General features: G+C 44.4%; 1 protein-coding gene across 1 annotated transcript in view; it reads right to left on the bottom strand.

Moving 5' to 3' along the window:
- Positions 1–2,552: 2,552 nt before the first annotated feature.
- Positions 2,553–15,263, bottom strand: part of LOC132990789 (glutamate receptor ionotropic, kainate 5-like) — a 180,806-nt gene continuing 168,095 nt past the window's right edge. Inside the window, 6 exon segments of the mRNA XM_061059226.1 lie at positions 2,553–4,819; positions 5,933–6,153; positions 9,344–9,472; positions 13,586–13,811; positions 15,004–15,127; positions 15,129–15,167. Coding sequence (XP_060915209.1) covers positions 4,070–4,819; positions 5,933–6,153; positions 9,344–9,472; positions 13,586–13,811; positions 15,004–15,127; positions 15,129–15,167 — 1,489 coding nt within the window. The 3' untranslated portion in view covers positions 2,553–4,069.

Here is a 15,263-nt window from a genome sequence, read left to right on the forward strand (position 1 = left end):
TCATTTGAATATCACACAATCTTGGTTACTGCTCCTATTAAAATGTACATTGCTATCATTTACCGCCCACCAGGGTGTAATCTGAATGATTTTGTTGTGGAACTGGACATGCTACTCTCAGAAATCCCTGATGATGGAACTCCACTGATTGTAATGGGAGACATGAATATACACACTGATAAAGCCCAGGCAACAGACTTCCTTGCTCTCCTATCCTCATTTGACCTCACGCAAGTCCCAACTCCTCCTACCCACAAAGCTGGCAACACTCTTGATTTAATTATGACTCTGAACTGCTCGACAGCAAACCTGACTGTCACCCCTCTGCATCTATCAGACCACTTCTTTATTCAATTCACAATCTCCTTGCCGGAACTTCCTCAGGCACACCCACACATGGTGTAATGGCTGCCATGCCTGCCCATAAGGTCTTTACCACACTCTACAGACGAGGCTACAGACACACTCTGCTCCACATTAGCCTCATCTCTGAACAAGCTCTGCCCTCTGGTGTCCAAACCCGCTCGCAAAACCCACCCTAGTCCATGGCTCACTGAAGTCATAAGAGAGCAAAGAGCAGGGCTGAGGTCAGCAGAGAGAAAATAGCAAAAATCCAAACATAAATGACTATAAGCAAAGACAATGTTACAATTCATTAATTTCATTAGACAAAGAGTTGTCTCATTCTCCTCCAGAGCGCACAGTCTTTAAGCAAGTCTCTGAGTTCCTGTCCAGAAATGATCTGTTTGACCCAAATCAGTCAGGCTTTAAGCGGGGCCACTCTACTGAAACTGCACTACTGTCAGTAACAGAATTGCTATGAGCTGCCAGAGCTGCAGGTCAGTCATCAGTTCTATTACTGCTAGACCTGTCTGCTGCCTTTGACACAGTCAACCATCAAATCCTCCTATCCACACTCTCTGAACATCTCAGGATCTGCCCTCTGCTGGTTCGTGTCCTACATATCTTACATACCTACAGATCCTTTAGAGTGTCATGGAAGGGAGAAGTGTCCAAAGCGCACAGCTTATCCACAGGGGTACCTCAAGGGTCAGTGCTTGGTCCCCTTCTCTTCTCCATATACACAAGCTCACTTGGTTCAATAATCCGCTCTCATGGCTTCTCATACCACTGCTATGCTGACGATACCCAGCTCTTCCTGTCATTCCCGCCAGACGATGTTACAGTCTCTGCGAGAATCTTGTCATGCCTTGCTGATATCTCTAAATGGATGAATGAACGCCACCTTCAACTCAATCTTTCAAAGACTGAGCTCCTTGTCATCCCAGCCAGTCCCTCTATGCAACCACAGATCAATATCCAGCTTGGAACAACGAAACTCATGCCCACAAAGTCTGCCCGGAACCTGGGTGTCATGATTGATGACCAGCTAACTTTTAAGGTTCAAGTAACCTCGATTGCCCGGTCATGTCGATTTGCCCTGTACAACATCAGGAAGATCAGACCTTACCTGTCAGAACATGCTACACAGCTCCTGGTACAGGCTCTTGTGATATCACGCATCGACTATTGCAACTCTCTACTTGCAGGTCTTCCTACATGCACTATCAAACCCCTGCAGATGATACAAAATGCAGCAGCACGACTGGTCTTCAACCTTCCTAAAAGAGCACATGTCACTCTGCTGTTCATCTCCTTAAACTGGCTCCCAGTTACTGCTCGCATCAAATTTAAAACTCTGCTGCTCGCTTACAAAACAGCGACAAAAACGGCTCCTCCTTACTTTAACTCTCTCATCCAGGTCTACACTCCCTCCCGCCCACTACGCTCTGCCAATGAAAGGCGTCTGATCCAACCTTCACAACAGGGTCCTAAGACGCTGACTAGACTCTTCTCCCCCTGGTGGTGGAATGAACTTCCAAACTCCATTCGATCTGCAGAGTCCCTCTGCACCTTTAAGAAAAAGCTAAAGACCCAGCTCTTTCATGAATACCTACTAACTTAATGATGATGGTCTCGATATTATTGATGATGATGATGATGGTTGTGACGATGGTTTTTGTTTGATAAACGACGACTTATAAGATGGTTTCTATACTGATTAGAGCTCTCAAGAACTGCCGTCAATGTTGTGCTTTGCCTCTGTGCGATGCCTGTCAGCACCTGTGTGTCCAATCTTGCTCTTACTGACATTGTTCCATTTTTTCTAGACCCTTGCTTGTGTTGTACTCTGGTGTACGTCGCTTTGGATAAAAGTGTTTGCTAAGTGAATTGTAGAATTGTAGGATGGATGATAGATGGATGGTTAGATGATGGATGGATGATGGATGGATGGATACATGGATGATGGATGATAGATGATGGATGGTTGGATGGATTGACGGATGGATGTATGATGGATGGATGGATGGATGGATGGGTTGATGATGGATGGATGGATGATGGATGATGAATAGACAGATGGATGGATGGATGGATTGATGGATGGATGATGGATAGACGGATGGATGGATGGATGGATAGATAGAGCCTTCATCGAACCTGGACTGTACAAAGTAAACGTCAGGAGGTCAGACATAGAAACTGAACAAATTTTTGTTACATTGAATGTTTTTTTTATTACAAACGTGTGTCTATATATTGAACATCAGAGGGCTGGACCCCTCCTACAGTCACCCACACGTCAATATCAATAATAATGAACGATAGAATCATCGCCATCGATCACAATGAACAATGAGATCACCGTTATCGATAACAAGGAACGATAGAATCATCAGAATAATATCATCATCTGTCGTCTCCGTCCTGCTGATAATCTGAGCTCTGCTGGTACGAATCTGAGGGAGGAGAAAAAAAAACAGCAGACAAACAATTAAACACACACACACACACACACACAGACGCACACACACACACATGCACACACATGCACACACACACACACACACACACACACACACACACACACACTCCTGCACATTTTTCTAATTTCTATTGACCATTTCTTTGTCTCGGGTGCTGCTGGTTTGAAACACTTTCTGCACAGTTTCTATGCAAACATGATATAAAAATTATAAAACAAACACAAACTCCAGGCACTGCTCTGAAATAAAACCATTAACCGTTAAAAATGTGCAGGAACAGATTCACATCTGGAACGCAGCCTACAGACTGGGAACTGTTGATCAATAATGTGTGGGATCGACAATCAATATCAGCACTTCTGTTGGTTTATAGATCAGTATGATTGGTCGCTTTATGGATTGTTTGAACTCAATTATAAAAATCATAAAATCAATTAAAGATGAGAAACACAAGGTTACCATTAAAACGGAAACTATAAAAAAAAGTAAAGAGGTGACGCTCAGATTGGACGCTCTCACAGGAAGGAAAGTACAATCAGAAATGCATTTTTTTTCTAGTTTGCCCTCCAAGTTTACCTGTGAATGTGTGTGTGTGTGTGTGTGTGTGTGTGCGTGTGTGTGTGTGTGTGTGTGTGTGTGTGTGTGTGTACAGACTGAGCTCCACTGACTGGAATAAAAACGACAGCTTGTCCTTTGACTCCAGAGACATCCACATGATTGACAGATGGTTACTGTACAGCTGCTCTGCTACCATGTGTGTGTGTTTGTGTGTGTGTGTGTGTGTGTGTGTGTGTGTGTGTGTGTGTGTGTGTGTGTGTGTTTACATTTCCCGCTATACAAACAGCTGGTTCAGTATTCAAACAGTAAAACATCAGTGCTGATAAACAGTCCGTCTCTCAGTGTCTCTGACTCCTCCTCACTCAGCACGGAGCGAGCTGATTGGCCAGGAAGGGGAGGCAGGGATGTAGGCGGGACAAACAAGGTGTCAGGATGGCGTCTATTGGCAGTCACTTCCTGTCCATCGTCTGAAGCCCGTCTGATCCAAACACTCTGAAAATGTCGGCTTGTTTTATCCAAAATTCAATGTTTGATTCGGAATGGTTTGATCCGTCCTCCCCTCTGAAAGGTTGTTGGTATGATCCACTGCGCCAAGGTTGTTTATGAATGACCCTGAAAACAGGTTATAAAGGTTTCAACCCCCCACTGGGTAAAGTTTAGACTGATCCAGCTCGCCTTTACGCTCAGTCGTGCCCTCCCAGTAAGTCTGTTGGTGGGCGTGTTGGCGTCTTTGGAGGGGGCAGCGGCCGAGGCGGTGGTGGTGGTTTGGTGTTGGTTCGTCGTGGACTCCCTGCCCCCCCTCCCCCGTCACTGTCGGCTCTGTCTGCTGGGATTGGAGGAGGCGGCGGGGGGAGGCGGGGCAGAGACATGGAGCCATGATGGTAGTGGAGAAGGTGGTGGGGGTTGTGGCGGTGGTGACCTGGCGTCGGGCCTGACTGAGGGACCCGGGAGCAGGAGGAGGCTGAGGAGGAAGAGGAGGGAGGAGGAGGAGGGGGAGGGGTCAGTGTGGCTGGCCGTAGGCTCTGAATCCGCCGGCACTCCTGACAGATCCTCACGTGGCTGCATCCCTGAAGGAAGCTGCGGGGCAGGGCAGGCGGGGCCACCAGGGCTGATGCTGGATTGTTTGTGGCGTTGGCGCCAAGCGGGTCCTCCAGGAGCCTCTGTGGCCCCGGGCCCAAGTCATGACCTCCTCCAAGTCCCAGCCCCGGCGGGCCCCCCGTCAGAGGACCAGCACCGCTGTACAGTTTGCCGTTGCTCAGACGCATGTCACGGACCAGACGGATTGGGCGAGGGGCGGCAAGAGCCAGACGGGACGGATGTCGTAGAACTCCGCCCCCGGCGCTGCTCAGAGGGCGACGGCGGCGAGAACGAGAACTCTTCTTACAGGAGACGGCGTTTCTAAACTCTGTGAGCATCTCCTGACAGACGGACACCTGAGTGAGAGAGAGAGAGAGAGAGAGAGAGAGAGAGAGAGAGAGGGAGAGAGAGAGAGAGAGATGTGAGGAACGGATGGCTACAGAGATAGAAGATGAATGTTGAAATACGACATCACTGTTGTCGTGGTCAGACAACATGCTACAAATTCATCCAACTTGTCGGGAGCAGTGCTTACCTGTACACTGCACAACAAACGATGCATGATCAAATAAAAATCAGTCGAGCTACTCGTACATGGTCAGTGTGGACTTGAAATGTCTTTCATATCATCTCTGTCATGTGCCATTAACTTTACTAAAGTTAATATCTCATAGATTACAGAGTGTATCAGTCTTAATGTTCAGAAAGCAGCAAGCAATGATTCAAAATACAAATAACCAATTATTACCCCAATTCAATGAGCCAATGTACTTGATGATGTACTGGATGTTGTTGATCCTGCAGCAGTCGTAGACGGTAAATTTGGATAAAAGCGTCTGCCAAATACCTAACCATAACCATAACCAGCGGTGGCTGCACAACACTGCCATCTACTGGTTGTTCAGGGGAGGGTGTATTGGTGTATTCGCATTCGAATTCGGGGGTATTTATTTGTGGATGGCAGTGTGCGGTAATAATGTCTCAAAATAACGTCATCGAGAGAAAAGCCCAAAAGCGATCCACAAATGCAGAATCCACACACAAAGTCAAGCATATTTATTTTCAAATCTCGAAAATATATTTACAAATACACATTTATTTATACAAATTAGTTAATTTATTTGTATGTCACGTTTTATATTTGTATATTTGTATTTGTGTGCATATTTATACATATCATTTCGATATGTATAAATCTTTTTGAGACAATTCTATCTCCATAAAGTACTGATACTTGAAAACTGATACCTGAAAACTTTGCTTTAGGAGCATAATAAAGTATTTGTTTGGATCTCTGCACGCATCTAGTTGTCCCACAATCATTTACCCAACGTCAGGAGTTAATAAGCTGGTGAAAAATTGTATGACCATTTCAATAAAGCACATTCTGATCAACACACACACACACACACACACACACACACACACACACACACACACACACACACACACACAGGCGGATGACCTACTGAGGAGTTTGAGCTGATGCTGAGGCCGGGGGCGGGGCAGGAGGAGGAGGACGAGAGAGGAAGAGGAGGAGGAGTAGGAGGGTGATGATGAAGGTTTACCTCGTCCGTCTCTGCAGTGCGCCGCGTCGACCACACAAACTCCATGATGGCCACAAAGACGGCGATGATGAGGCCGCAGATCAGCACCACGAAAATCCCACCGATGTTCTCCATACCGAGACCTGAAACACAAGAAAGACACACAAGAACGCAGAGAGGAGCTTTAATGAATCATATCTGTTAAACACGTTTCTTTATTTACACTGATTATAACAGTGCCAACAAAAACTTTTCTTGATGAATAATCAAGCAACAAACTCTCCATGCCAAGACTGTGTGCAAAAAAGTGTCCACTGGAGAATTTCTCCAACAGTGAGTCAGTCACCATTGAGCCCCATGTTAAAATGTCGAACTTTACAGCAGAAATAAAGACGTTTACAGGCTGCTACAAAAACACATTTTGGTCTCTATAGCTCATTTCTTTATTGGTAAAAACTTAACAGGAGATGGGACTTTTTTTTATAGTCGTGTATAATGACTTTAGGTCACAATTTCCCAGCCCCTGTGAATGTTTGTCTGACCAGAAGTAGCCCAGCAACAATACTATGATGCTATGATATATACTATGAGAGGGAGCTTTCTGATTGGTGGTCAGTGGACCAATCAGAGAGCCAGTTAGGAGTTTGGTCGTGTTGACTGACAGATGGACGCATTGGGGCTCCTGTTAGGTTGATTGAAGTTCCAATAAGGCCATATCCATCGTTTGCCTTTATCAGTAACCAATGGACGACGTCACAGACACTATGTCCATGTTTTATACACTTTACAGAGAGAGATGTGAGGAACGGATGGCTACAGAGATAGAAGATGAATGTTGAAATACGACATCACTGTTGTCGTGGTCAGACAACATGCTACAAATTTATCCAACTTGTCGGGAGCAGTGCTTACCTGTACACTGCACAACAAACGATGCATGATCAAATAAAAATCAGTCGAGCTACTCGTACATGGTCAGTGTGGACTTGAAATGTCTTTCATATTATCTCTGTCATGTGCCATTAACTTTGCTAAAGTTAATATCTCATAGATTACAGAGTGTATCAGTCTTAATGTTCAGAAAGCAGCAAGCAATGATTCAAAATACAAATAACCAATTATTATCCCAATTCAATGAGCCAATGTACTACGGAGATAGAATTGTCTCAAAAAGATTTATACATATGGAAATTATATGTATAAATATGCATACAAATACAAATATACAAATATAAAACGTGACATACAAATAAATTAACTAATTTGTATAAATAAACCTGTATTTGTGTAATCTCTACACTGTTACTTCAGAAAGTTATATAAACAAAACAACAAAATTCTGCCTAACATCCACTGGATGGTAATAACTGAGCTCCTAACAACAACACGACTGCAATGAACCCCCTGCTCTCAAATTATAGAACTAGTTCAGTGAAAGGACCAGAACGCCTCCATTACAGCACTTTTCTTTCTCTGTGAGGACAGTTAGGCTTTAGAGGAACACACACACACGCACGCACGCACGCACGCACGCACGCACGCACACACACACACACACACACACACACACACACACACTGACTAAACAAAAGAAAAACGCCACTGAGTACACTGCACGATCAGCAACAAAGAGACACTTGATTAGCTTTAATGGGTCTTAACAGGATCTTAATGGCTTGATTTTCCCAGGCACTAACACTTACAAACACACACACACACACACACACACACACACACACACACACACACACTCTGCTGTGTGACCTTGTTTCCCCCTCGCTCTGGGAATGAGAAAAAGCTGTAGGAACGGATGACAGAGAGTAGCTGATCAATACTCAGACAGGACTCACATTCCCATAATGATCGTCTCCTTAAAAACATGATCGCAGCAAGACAGTCGATGAACAGAAACCGTCTCATCTCGTTACACACGGGAAGAAAAACTAACACGGGTCAATACTAGAAACACTGAAGGAAAAAGTCAGGGATGTGATCGATGAGGACGCAAACAAGGGCCAGGCCGAGACGTTGGAACAGAATGTGTCGGAGGATGGTGAGGGCAGTTCTGTTGTCTGTGATTTTTACACCTCAAACATTTAACAGCTCAAGAATGACAGAATGAAAAATTATTCCTTTGATTAGAACTGATTGATTATTATAGCTTTGTACCATTGTTGCATCTGTTGGTGATTCATATACGGGGTAAAATCTCTGAGCAGGTGGATCACGTTTAAATTTAGCAGAAAGATTTGACTTCTTCTGCAGCACTATCATCAGTTCAGGGATGTTCCTAGAGACTAATTTCTCTGTTGATTAAACACAAATATTAAACGGATGGTTGTGTATTTGGGGTTGTATGAGGTACTTGTGAATTTCCGCTACCAAGCCACTTCCCTTTAGCACTACTTTGGCCCACCACATAATGTTCCTCCGCCTGTAAATTGAACACAGTGTATTTAACACGGCTAAACACGGGACGGGATCACAGTGTGTGCTGGTGAACAATGTCAAACTGGTTTGCCATGGCTAACGTTGGCTAACACCACCAGCATTCAGTCCTTCTTGCGGGTTAAAGCAACGATATGGAACCTTCCCACCTTTTAACAGTAGTTTCAAATGTTGATAGTACAACAACCTCACTCCTGACAGATCCTCATGCGGCTCCACACCTAAAGGGAGCTGCAAGGAAGGGCAGGCGGGGCCATTAGTGCTGATGCTGGATTGTTTGTGGTGATGGCGCCAAGCGGGTCCTCAAGGAGCCTCTGTGGCCCCGGGCTCAAGTCAGAACCTCCTCCCAGCCCCTGTCAAATTTCCTGTAACATACTGCCAAACCGCTCTACTCAGTTTGGGGTCAAGCGGCCTGTCCACTGTGCTAGTTTACATCCAGGAAGTGGAGCAGGAAGAGAAAGTGCATGAGTACGAGCTTCTGCCCCATCTAGTGGCGGGAAGTTGCTTAGACAAAACATTTGAACCATAGTCGGTTTTGGACCCTTTTTAGGGCTCATCATGATCATATTTATCGATTTGTTTGTGCTGGTTTCGTGTGCATTTTGTCATTTCCACACTTCTCAAACTTCCTTCCCTGAGTGTGACTTCACTTGAAAATGGCCGCTGTGTGACTCTGGTCTATAATCTGGCGGGTGGGGCTCAGTGGTAGAGTCAGCCGTCTCTTAACTGCTTTGATGGCGGTGTGTAACTGTGTATAGATTGGTGTTAAAGTGCTTTGAGTAGTCAGAAGAAAAGAAAATACAAACTCAAGTCCATTTACCATTCTCCAATCTGTGCCCTCATTATGAAGATCTGTAAACAGGGTCAGCTGTTTGTGTCACCCACCTTTGGCCCGGTGGTCCTCCTCTTTGGGACACTGTCCTCCCTCCCACCAGCGTCTCTTCAGGATCTCCAGCCTGTTGTTCTCCTGCAGCTGCAAGATCCCCAGAGTGATCTCGTCTCTGAACGGAGAGCCTGCAGAGACACCAGAAACGCAGAGTCATTCAGCGTCTCTCTGAAAAACAGACTGAGGCTCCCATCTGACAAAACAAACATGAATCAAATGCAACAACCCGTCTGGTTCCTTCTTGCTAAAGTGAAGTGAAGGTGCAAGAGGACAGAACCGTCCAATCGATGAGTTCCATGTCTCAAGAGATGGATCAAAACTTGCACATAAATGGAGCCATATTTCTAAAGAGGTGCTTTTGAAGAAAAGCTTCAGCCAAGGTCAGAATGTTTGACTGCATAATAGTTAGAATTTTCTCTCTATTCATATTTTGTTAGAGCACCTTTTATGAAACATCTCTGCATGCCGCTCATTCAGCTCCTGTGTTCGGTGTCTTGCCTGTTTTTTAAACTCATTGTCCTGTGTCCAATTGTACTGTCTACCTCTTGCAAATGTTTTCCAATGTGGTTTTCATGCTACAAATGGCAATAAACTGAACTGAACTGAACTGTGTTTCCATGGGAGAAAAAAGGCACCCGGAGCTCACCTGCTCACCTCAGCGTTCGTTCAACATGTTGGGCTTAAAATAACACACACAGCCTGTTCTCTGCTGCTCCGTGGGTTTTAATATCGACTTTTCCTTTCAGGGAGCAGATGTGCTGATAAACTGAGAAATACTGAGAGAGTCCAGAAAGAGACGACGCGGCAGGTGCTTCTTTCAGACAAATCAAAGAAGCCTGCTGTTGTTTTGAATCTCGCGTCACACCTGAGGTCTTTGTTCTGCTTTATTCCAAAATAAATACAGACTTCTGTGTATGGGCATGGGGAATTATAAAGTTTGACTTTATGCAGCAGCAGCATCGTGTCTTTTCATGTTAACAGCGTTGCTTATTTTCTGTAGGAAGAAGACATTACCTTGAGGTGTAAATGTCAGACATCTACATTTCCTCAACCTCAGTAAATCCTATTTACCTTTTCAGCTCACAACATACACTTGGCTCCTCTCCAAATATCGATCTGCTGCTATGAGGCGTCTAAAGACCCTGACACACCAAGGAGATCGTCCTAGTTGGACCGTCAAGTGAGCGGTCGTCGTCCAAGTTTTTGTATTGTGTCCGTCTGTCTTTTTTTGGCTGATTCGACATGTTGAATCGGCGTCGGCCAGCGCGGTTGGTGAGAGGGATCTCTCTGATTGGCTGTTGGGAGGTTTCATTTATCTTCACCTCACGACAGAGGTTCAGGAAAGCCCTTGAGCAAGCCGCTGTAGTATCCATGCTTTCACCCATTAGTGCGGTTTCTCCTTATTTGTCGCCTCCGCCTTTTCTTTTTCCACTAAAAGACCAAGGGCTGACAACGCCAGCACCATTTTTAAAAACGTTTTATCAGACATTATTCTCCATTAGTAGGTTACCTATAATACGAGTGGTGACCGACAGCAGTGTGAAAATGGTCTTCTCGTATCATAACAACGGGCTACCGCCGCTCCATAAGATGGTTGATAGTTTTAAAATGATATATCCACAATGAGAAGTTGAATGAATTTATGAGATTCCTACCAACAGTGACGGAAAGAAGAACTTATAGGCGGAGAAACAGAGAAGAGGAATACATGAGAAACCTGGTTAACTGGGTAAAGGAAGCAGATCGAGAGGAATAATAAAATGTAAATAAATTAATTCAAAGGAAGACACTGAAGGACCCCCTCAGCGTCCTGTTTTTTCCTCCGTCCTCCTCTGTCTTTACTGGACTTCCTTCATGTCTGTATTCTTGTTTGTTAAATAAAAAAATGTGTAAATGTGTCAGGATGAGTTAAATGAGATGAAATGAGATGAAACGTGAAAACATGAAATGTAACAACCTGATAAAATACAAAGAAAAAGGTAGGATGTAAATATAACATACACTGCTACCCTTTAAACTAACAGAGAGAGGATCGAGCGGGAAGGTAATCTCTGAGTCGTCATTATATTTCATTCATACCCGTCAGTCATTTTTTTGGTCGTCTGCAGCTGTAAATTATGAAGCTTTCACCCCGACTTCGTCCCCGTCCTCTTCTCCATTCATCTTCTTTCTTATTCCATTAAAAAGTGAGGATGACTTTCACAGAGTGACGGACAGCAGCGAGATAAGCCCGTGACAAAGTGATGACACTTTTACTCGTTAGATCCTCCATATTTTACAGATACCAAATGATTCATCGTCACCTCCTGACTACCTTTTCTTTTTGCGCCGATATAAATTCATACATGCACTTTCTCTTTGGAAGTCAAATACCTCATCTGGAAAGTTTCCAAGACAACGATTCACTTCAGGTAAGATTTATTTACAGGTATGGGTCACATATCAGAGATCCTGTTCCCGCCAAGATCAGAAACAGTTTGGCTGTTCTTTCCTATAAGTATGTCACACTATTTACAGCATTTACATAATATAGAATGACACTATATCAGAGGGGGATTTGGGCCAGACATGAGAAATAAAAAGTGAGAGGAGGAAGATTTGTTTTTCATTATGCAGTTCAAGAAAAAAGTAGAAGACTGGAGATGCTTTTGAAAAATGGAGAGAGGTTAGAACACAGAAAGGTTTACAGACCGATGCAGAGCTGGCTAAACACTGAAGCTTCAGTGTCCACCACATGGCAACCTGCGTGAGCATCGACTCTAGAACAACACTCTCGACTTTATTCTCGACATTTTGACTTCTTTCCGTGAAGTGCATAATCCTCTTCCGTACAATTAATCAGGAAGTGTTTTGTTTCTTTGTGTTGCATCGTTTTATGTAAAATTAACCCCTCCAAACCCAACATCAAACTGACTTTAGAGCAGCTGTGGGTTCTCATATTCAGACTTTCTTGCTGATGCTAATCGCTCACTGTCAGTCAGCGTGGTTAACATGAGAGACGGCGTGGATCAGGGTGCACCTGAATGATTCTGCTGATTTTATTTTAATTACTTAACAGGCAGGTTGACTGACAGACCGATTCCCCCCCAAAAAGCTAATCTTATTTCTCCCTCTCCGTCCTCCTGCTGTTCTCTCTCTGCTCTCCACATCTGTTCCTCCCTTCCCCCCATTAACCATGCTAATCTATGCGCTAACACTTATCACCAGAAACAAGTCTGAGGCGGACGGCGAGGCCAGGCCGACGCCAAATTGGACTCAGGATGGATTTAATTTACCAGGAGGAGCAGCTGCACTGAGACTCTGACCCGGTTAACTGCTGAAACTGAACCGACACTCGAGGAGCCGGGTGGACTGTAACACAGCCTCAATATATCGCGGACAATATGTGATGTGACAGCCGACTACACACAGAAACACTGCAAATAAACAAAGGAGAGAGGATACACAAAGTAGCAGAATAGTTCTGTTTATGTTCTTGATGAAAACCTGCCATCTGATTGGCCTTTACTAAATTGTGCCAAATTGTGAGACTCTTAATTGCTCTCACACGCGTAGAAACAAAAGGTGATTGTGGTATCTTAAAAGGCTTTATATGCACATTCTGTATGTTCTGTTCACACAGATGGGACGACACTTCCTTCAGCTTCTTTTATGTTTCACTCAGAGGCTCAATGAAAAATCAAAAAAGACACCCACACCCCTCAGTGGGTGCTGGATTCGAAAAAGTAGAAACCCAAGGAAAGATTTTCTTAGGCCTGTAAAGAGAAACAGGCTTTGTACCAAGAAAAAAGGAAAACAAAAGAATCTAATCAACCATGAGATCGGCATCGCCACCTGAAACCGATGTCCTATCAACACATGTCGGCCTCTCTCCGTCTCACAGACACTCGCAGGGAACACGGGGCGGGGCAAGTGTGGAGGGGAGCTGAGGGATGAAGGAGGCGTGTCTGAAGAGAAAGTTTGCGTTTCTGCTCTGAAAGTCACATATAGTCTTCCTATAAAGCTGGGACCTATTTCTCTATACTAAATGGATAACAGGTCTTGGAGTTGTTCCAGCAGATTCTCTTTGTTTTTGCCATTTGACGGAGTTATATATTTACTCTTAGTGTGTGACAACATTACAAAAAGGATCCTAAGATCCTGAGATTGAAATACTTCCTTAACTTCTCCGGCTGCAGATTTTTTTTAACCTTTGCGGTCGTCTTATCAGAATATACGTTTTAGAAAATAGCCTAACTCACCCAGAGGCATGCCGATGCCGTATCCTTTGGTGTCCAGCAGCCCTCCGATCTGCGTCAGGTTGCAGTTCAGGCTGCGGTAGTACTCGTTCATGGTGCTCTCCATCAGGAAGGCGTACTTGGAGTTGAGGACGCGGGCGATGCCCTCCTCGGTACTCTTCACGAACACGCTGGGCTGCTTGGAGTACATGTAGTTCCACATCCGCTGGTACGTCTGGTACCGCGAGTTCTGGAGGTGGAGGAGAGGAAAGGGGTGGAGGAGAGTGAAAGAGAAAAGGTTAGGGTTTTGCACGGACACCAGAGACACATGTTAAAAGATAGTTTACTTAAATTGTATATACGTTTTTACAGCTCAATGGTTTCTAGCACAAAGTTTGTTTAGAGATTATTATTATCTTATTCTACTGTGAAATTACGTTTTTAGAGGGCTTGTGGTGCGTTCCCCTGAAGTCGAAAAAACTCCGACCCTGCAACTCTGGCTCAAAATCCAAGATGGCTGCTCCGTGATTCAACAGTAAAGTATAAGCTGTACATTAAAGTGTTTATTAGCGACTTAGACTTTTGTGTAATTAAATCAATCACAATGATAGTCTTGTGCAAGCTTCTGCACACAGACTATCACAAAGGTGTGTTGCTATCGCCAGGTATTAGCTAAAAAATAAAAACAAAGGTAGCCGACTCCTGGAGGCGTCCATGCTGCTTTTCCGACTTTGTCACCAACTTTTAACTGGAATGCGGTGAACTCAGGGGTCATTCCCGGCTCCTACATCTGACTTCTGAGGTAAATAGAACGCACCATCCTTGGAAAATCACAACATTTACACCTTGCTAGACATGATTAAAACAGCTTTTTACTCATTTAGCTCCGCAGGATGGGATTGGAGTAAAGTCTTATTAATGTCTTTGATGGAATCATTGTTGTCATCTTTAAGGAGATTTAGATTTGTATGATTTTTGAGTTTCTGAGATGCTCTTTATTTCAGGGACACAACTAGACAGCGATACTGTGTTTGGTATTTCTGCTTCAAGTACTTTACTGTCGTTCTATTTATCACTGAGACCTTCTGGGGATACAGGCAAAAAAAAAGGTTTCCCGTGCTGACGAGAATATTTTCTTGTGCAGCAGAAAGTTTCATACGATCACTAGAAAATATGTAATGTGCACCTGACAGTTTCTGCCGTACTGTCTCATAAGATGAGCTAAACGGTCTTCGGCCATCTCTGCAGCCGGAGAGATCTCAAAGAGCTTCACATGCACACACTGGTACATACATTAAACTTCCTCACAAGCTCTTAAAACGTTCTTGTGAACACACAAAACCTTTTCATGTGAGCCAATGTTTCCGGTTCAAAACATTAATGTTTTCAGTCCATGTCTCTTTAAGGGCTCCATGAAAAACTGCATTTGTTACGAGTCTCACCATGAAGAAGGTCATGGTGGACCCTCCGTGGATCGTCCCGTACTGGATGTTAGTCTGGTCAGCCAGGTCGTCCGGAGACTCGATAGGGGCCTCCATCCTCTGGACGGTGAGGAAGGCCGCCAGGTGCCGTGTAGGACGAGATGATGATGAGGGTGAAGGCCCACCTGAGAGGAGAGAACAGCTTTAACCTTTATTTACCCTGAGAAACTTTCGAAGCTCACTCCTCCTCCTTCATGACGAGCTGTGAGCAGGAGGCAGGA

Source organism: Labrus mixtus, chromosome 16 (genome assembly GCF_963584025.1).
Source record: "Labrus mixtus chromosome 16, fLabMix1.1, whole genome shotgun sequence".
NCBI lineage: Eukaryota > Metazoa > Chordata > Actinopteri > Labriformes > Labridae > Labrus > Labrus mixtus.